Source organism: Elgaria multicarinata, chromosome 3, assembly GCF_023053635.1.
Source record: "Elgaria multicarinata webbii isolate HBS135686 ecotype San Diego chromosome 3, rElgMul1.1.pri, whole genome shotgun sequence".
NCBI lineage: Eukaryota > Metazoa > Chordata > Lepidosauria > Squamata > Anguidae > Elgaria > Elgaria multicarinata.
This window is the reverse complement of record NC_086173.1, coordinates 72,172,725-72,178,606: the sequence shown is the minus strand read 5'-3', so window position 1 is coordinate 72,178,606 and position 5,882 is coordinate 72,172,725. Positions and strand designations below refer to the sequence as shown.

Genomic DNA, 5,882 nt, shown 5'->3' with positions numbered 1-5,882 from the left:
GCCATTTGTGGTGATGCAGCTGACCAGGTGTAGTACTAAGCTGGTCTGAATGTTTCTGGTTTGGACTGTTGGAAGATTGCATAAAGTTCACTGTTAAGAAGGGCCAGCCCTTTACGCATAATGAAAGCCTTAACTATTTATTATTTTATTTATTTATTTATTACATTTTTATACCGCCCAATAGCCGAAGCTCTCTGGGCGGTTCACAAAAATTAAAACCACAATAAAACAACCAACAGGTTAAAAGCACAAATACAAAATACAGTATAAAAAGCACAACTAGCTAGATGGAAGGAGCGTTTATACATCAAAACCTCATCAGAGCAGAAGTTTCACAGTTGCCAATGAGTTTTTATAATTGTAATCTTCCTCAGTATGAAACAAAAGGGGATAAAATTAAACTGTGATGATATATCAGGAGTGCAGTACATCTAATAATGGATGCTCTGTCCTTTTTTTAGCTACCTTAAAGCCATGGAGAATGGCATTAACACCCTGATGTCTGAGAAGAGCAATGATGTGCTAAACTTACCTTCCCCACAACCATCCTCTCATTATGTACCTGTCAAGCTGGAAGAGTACGAAACCTCAGGCCTCAGTATCAAGAAGCTCCTCAAGAAAGCCAAAGAGAGTTGGAGGTGTGACCAACAAAGTATCATCAGCTTCTTTGTCAAGCTGTTTCCTGTAGTAGAGTGGCTTCCTCGTTACAATGTCAAGGAGCAACTGCTTGGGGACATCATCTCTGGCTTATTGGTTGGAATAGTTGCCATCCCACAGTCAATCTCCTACGCCATCCTAGCAAGCCAGGATCCTATTTACGGGCTGTACACCAATTTCTTCTGTGCTGTCATTTACTTCGCGTTGGCTACCTCACACCATAATTGTGTTGGGTCCTTCGGAGTCCTCTGCCTCATGATTGGGGAATCAGTAAACCGGCAGCTGAAGTTGGCTGGATACGAGTCAGACACGGGGATTGACTTGTTGGCAAATGCCACATTAAATGGGACCGTGACTTGTGACAAAGGATGTTATGCCATCACTGTGGCAACCGCTCTCACGTTTTTGGTTGGGCTTTACCAGGTAAGATAATTTAGTTATCCTTTGTTAGGTACTACTTTCCACCTCCTTGTCCATCTAGGAACACAAATGCCCCCTTTACATTTAGGACCTCCCCTCCCCAGTGCTGTGCCTCCCCTCAAAAAACACCCCTCCTCCATTGCAATCAGGCTTATAAAAAGCAGGAAAGAGTGATGTGTGTATGATTGTGAGTAATTATGAATGGGGTCTGGGCCATCACACGGGGACTTCATGCTAACAATGGAGTAGCCCTGCCCACTGCTGGCATGCACCCCCCCCCCCCACACACACACACCCATGTGCTTGCCGAGAATCAAGTCAGGCTGGAAAAGGTTCCCTACTCCTGACTTAGGTTATTTAACCCTCTTGATGCAAACAGAAGGGGCAAGGCTGCTTCCGGTGCAGGTAAGCGACCTTAGAGTGGCCAGGACGCTTTGCACTAGCTCAGCCACATAGTTCTCTTTTAAGTAACAGTCACTGTGCCTCTAAATGGTGAACAGGGCAGAGCTGTACCACCTACCTTGGCATTCTTAGGGTGTTACTTTACCTACAGAAGCAGGGCTACCATTTAGTGAAGCTGGCAGCAGTGTGTGTGTGTGTGTCTGTGTCTGTCTGTCTGTCTGTCTGTCTGTCTCACCAACCCCCCCCCCCCTCCGCTATTTCTAAACATGGGATTTTTACTCAGGAGCACCTACATCACTGTTTAGTTTATTGTTTCTCTATACCACAGGAGCCTGAAACACTTAAATGGAGACGCTGCAGGTTTGCAGGCCAAAAGGTGACTGTGCTGCAATTGTTACAATGAGTAACCCCAACAAATCCTTTTAAAATGCACTCGTGGTTGTTGTTGTTGCTTTGCAAGTTAGTCTTGAACATAAGCATGGCCTTTTCTGTGAGTTTTCTCTCCCACCAGCACAACAACATGTGAAATGGTGCCAGCCTGAGCACAAACCTTTCTTTGTCCTGGTATGGCTAAAGCCAGCCCATGTTGCTTGGTTGTGTTTTCCTGCCTTTGTGTATTCTAAGTAGTTATATAAGTCATAGAAGGAAATGGCTTTCTGAATTATGGTTTCTGAGTGACCATGGATGTGGGCTTGATTCACGCTTGTACGTCCTTCCCTTGATAAGAATAGCATCAAGGGATGACTTCTGTCAAGAAAGAAATGTCACAGGCAGAGCAGTCCTAGCAGCTCTTATCACCTGAAGCCCAGAGCTTCTCAAAGGGGCCAGTTCAAACATTAAGCTGGACCAAGTGTTGAAAAATCAAGTGATTACAGGCATGTGGGTGAGCGGCTAGAAAAAGTCAATGCAATGAACATGAGAATATTGTGACGAATTGTGCGAACCAGCCTTAGGGGGAAAATTGTGTTCATAAATGACTTACAATGAGTCAAACCACTGGTCTAGCTAGCTCAGTATTAAGAAGGGTCATGTTGGATCAGACCAAAGGCCTATGTAGTCCACTGTTCTCACAGTGGCCAACCTGATGCCTAAGGGAAGCCCATAATGAGGACAAGGATGCTATATTTCTCCCATGTTGTCATGGGAGCAATATACAGCTTTGGCTATGGGGCAGTATAGAAATGCAATAGACAGTGACAATGACAACAGCAATGTTCAGACAGGAGTTTTTGTCCCAGCCCTAACTGGCGATGTTAGAGAGTGACCAGTTGCATGTAAAACGTGCTCTGCCACTGAGCTACAGGCAACTTGGATGGTTGTTCATAATTTTTTTATCAAACTGTATTTTGACCCAGTCCTGACTGTCACCTCCCATGATGCGACTAGTACAAATAAGATTCCCTAACACACAACAGCAGCCATTTTAGAGGTAACGGAGATCAAAGGCAAGTGAAGACCTCTCCTCCTTGCTCATGGCGACTAGATTGATGGATTCATCTTGCTTTTCGTTTCAGATACTTCTGGCGGTCTTGCAGCTGGGTTTTCTATCCATATATCTTTCAGAGCCTCTACTGAGTGGCTTTGTGACTGGATCCTCCCTTACCATCCTCACTTCCCAAATGAATCTTTTACTGGGACTGAAAATCCCTCGCCATGATGGAGTTGGCTCTCTTATCTTAACGTGGGTGGACATCTTCAGATACATTGGCAAGACCAACATCTGTGACCTAGTTACCAGCCTGGTTTCTTTGGTCCTCATCGTGCCAGTAAAGGAGATCAACAACTACTATAAGGACAAAATGAAGGCTCCATTTCCCGTGGAACTCCTGGTGGTCATTGCAGCTACTCTGGTGTCCCATTTCTGTAACTTCAATGCCAGATACAAATCTAAAATCTGCGGCAACATCCCCACTGGCTTCATGCAACCTACTGTTCCGGATCTAAACCTTTTGTCAAGTCTGGCACTTGATGCTTTACCCATTGCCATAATTGGTTTTGCAATGACTGTCTCACTGGCAGAAATATTTGGCAAGAAGCATGGCTACCCTGTCCGGGCCAACCAAGAGATGATTGCCATTGGCATGGGGAATCTGATTCCATCTTTCTTCTACTGCTTCGCTAGCTGTGCAGCCTTGACAAAGACCTTGCTGAAGGAATCCACGGGATGTCATACCCAGATATCAAGCTTGATATCTTCATTTGTGTTGCTCCTGGTGCTGTTGTGGATTGCCCCACTCTTCTATTCACTGCAAACCTGTATCTTGGGGGTGGTTACCATTGTTAACCTCAGGGGGGCCTTGCGGAAATTTGCTGACACTCCCAAGATGTGGCGGATCAGCAAGATAGACACTGTGGTCTGGTGGGTCACCATGCTCTCCTCATCGCTCATCACTACAGAGCTGGGCCTTCTGATAGGGGTCTGCTTTGCTCTCCTGTGCATCATCTTCCGTACCCAGAGACCCCGAGCCACCCTTCTAGGAAAGGTGAATGACTCAGAAATCTATGAGGACCAGTTCACTTACAAGAAGATCAGCAGTATTGAGAACATTAAGATCTTCCGCTTTGATACCTCCCTTTACTATGCAAACAAGGACTATTTCAAAAGCTCACTCTTCAAGAAAACAGGAGTAAATCCTTCACTGGTTGCTGCTTTACAGCAAAAAGCTGAAGCAAAAGCAAAAGCGGCCCAAGGCAAAGATGATAACTGCTTTTCTTCTAAGTTGAACTGCCTAAAGGTCACCAAGAAAGGAGCCACCAAGGCTTCAGCAGATGTTCCCCTTCCTACCCTAGACATGCACAGCTTGATCATTGACTGTGGTGCCATGCAGTTTCTGGACAGTGTGGGCCTTAGTGTGCTGAAGGAGACCCGCCAGGACTATAAGAAGATCGGCATCCAGGTCCTGTTGGCCAATTGCAACCCATCAATCCGGCACCTACTCCAGGCAGGTGGCTGGCTCACTGGGATGGAAGATTCAGAGCTGCTGTCTTTCCACAGTATACATGCTGCAGTGCAATTTGCTGAGAAATGGCCCCAAGCTCAGCAGATGGAGAACGAAGTGACAAGGGATGCTTTTCTCAGTGCAGAAGCCCAGGATATCTCAACAGGGGCAAGCCTGGAGAGGCCACTGTAGCCTGGACAGAGCAGGTTGTGCAATAACTGGGGATGTGTTCAATACTTATTTTAAATGGTGTGAATGACCTAAGCTTGACATTGAAATCCCAGTTTCAGCAGGCCTTTGCATTCAACAGAGTTCCGGACGGCTACAGCAATACTATTCAATATTTTTTTCCTGGCATGGAGATAAAGGGATAGGAGAAATGGCACCAGCTTAATTTTTCAGAGTCAGGCTGCCATTAAAGATATAGGAACAGGGCCAAGAAAAGAAAAATTGGCAACCTTTGAAGGAGGAGCTCATACTGGCATCGTACAAGGAGGTCGGGACAGCATCTTTTATCATCACAACAACCCATGAAATAAAAATTGGCAGAGAGACAGCAATTTCCTGATTTCCAGTGATGCTGGGAGGCACGTGCAGCAGGATGGGGTGGGCATCTTCCGATAAGCTAATGCTGTGGTGGTCCTTGTGGCTTCACAATCTAGGTGGGAGATACTTGTTTTGAATGCATCTCCATGCAAAGAACAAAGTCCTTGTAAACAGAAAATTAACACACCATTGAGAAAGATTCTACTCCAGACCACTTGCCTGCTGGACAGTTTTAATGTAGGGCTAAAGGGAGCATTCAAAAATGTGACCTCCCACCCTCCATCCCCACAGCCTGACATGGTACAGCCTATTCTACCACCTCATTCCACCGCATGTGTAGTAGGTGGGGCCTCCCTTCGATAGCTGAGCAGGAATCTCAAGCAGGATTTCCCCATTCAAACCCAACCTTCCAAGTCACCACACTTGCCTGATGGCCTGAATGCAAATGGAAAGAATTTGCAGAGGGAAAGAAACAGAAGGAGCCCAAACGACACAGATTAGAGTAACAAGGATAGATAGGAGATAGAAGATATGCAGGGTCAGTCCCACCCTGAGGCAGAGTGAGGCAGTCACCTCAGACAGTAGATTCTGGCTATCCTAAAAGGGCAGCAAATGGTTAGTTATTCACTTAGTTATTATTATATTTTTAATGCTAGGGATGAGGAGAAGCGCTTGTGGGATTTTCTGCCTCATATACCGATGTACCTTGATTTGGGGGATTGGGACACACCATCTGCTGCTCTGCTTCAGGAAGCAAAATGTCTTGTTCTGACACTGAGGATAAGTACAGTGACTGCTCAGGGCTTTCTCAGAATATGATTTAGCAAGTAATCAGGGCAAAATGCAAGTGCCCGCTACCCCTGCAGGGTAGGCATTGCATTGCCAGGGTTGGGCAACCAGTATGGGCAATGGTTGGGG

General features: G+C 45.9%; 1 protein-coding gene across 1 annotated transcript; it reads left to right on the top strand.

Annotated features, from left to right (window-relative positions):
* The first annotated feature begins 474 nt into the window (after positions 1-474).
* LOC134395381 (sulfate transporter-like) lies at positions 475-4,610 on the top strand. The gene is made up of 3 exons (XM_063121543.1): positions 475-1,080; positions 2,994-4,163; positions 4,215-4,610. The coding sequence occupies exons 1-3, from the start codon at positions 475-477 to the stop codon at positions 4,608-4,610; spliced, it is 2,172 nt and encodes a 723-aa protein (XP_062977613.1).
* The last annotated feature ends 1,272 nt before the right edge of the window (positions 4,611-5,882 follow it).

Excerpts from the sequence above, each read along its gene's own strand:
- LOC134395381 (XM_063121543.1), top strand. The coding sequence starts at position 475 with ATGGAGAATGGCATTAACACCCTGATGTCTGAGAAGAGCAATGATGTG. Across the intron at positions 1,081-2,993 it reads TTTTGGTTGGGCTTTACCAG|ATACTTCTGGCGGTCTTGCA; the intron begins GTAAGATAATTT and ends TTTTCGTTTCAG. Across the intron at positions 4,164-4,214 it reads CTGAAGCAAAAGCAAAAGCG|GTCACCAAGAAAGGAGCCAC; the intron begins GCCCAAGGCAAA and ends AACTGCCTAAAG.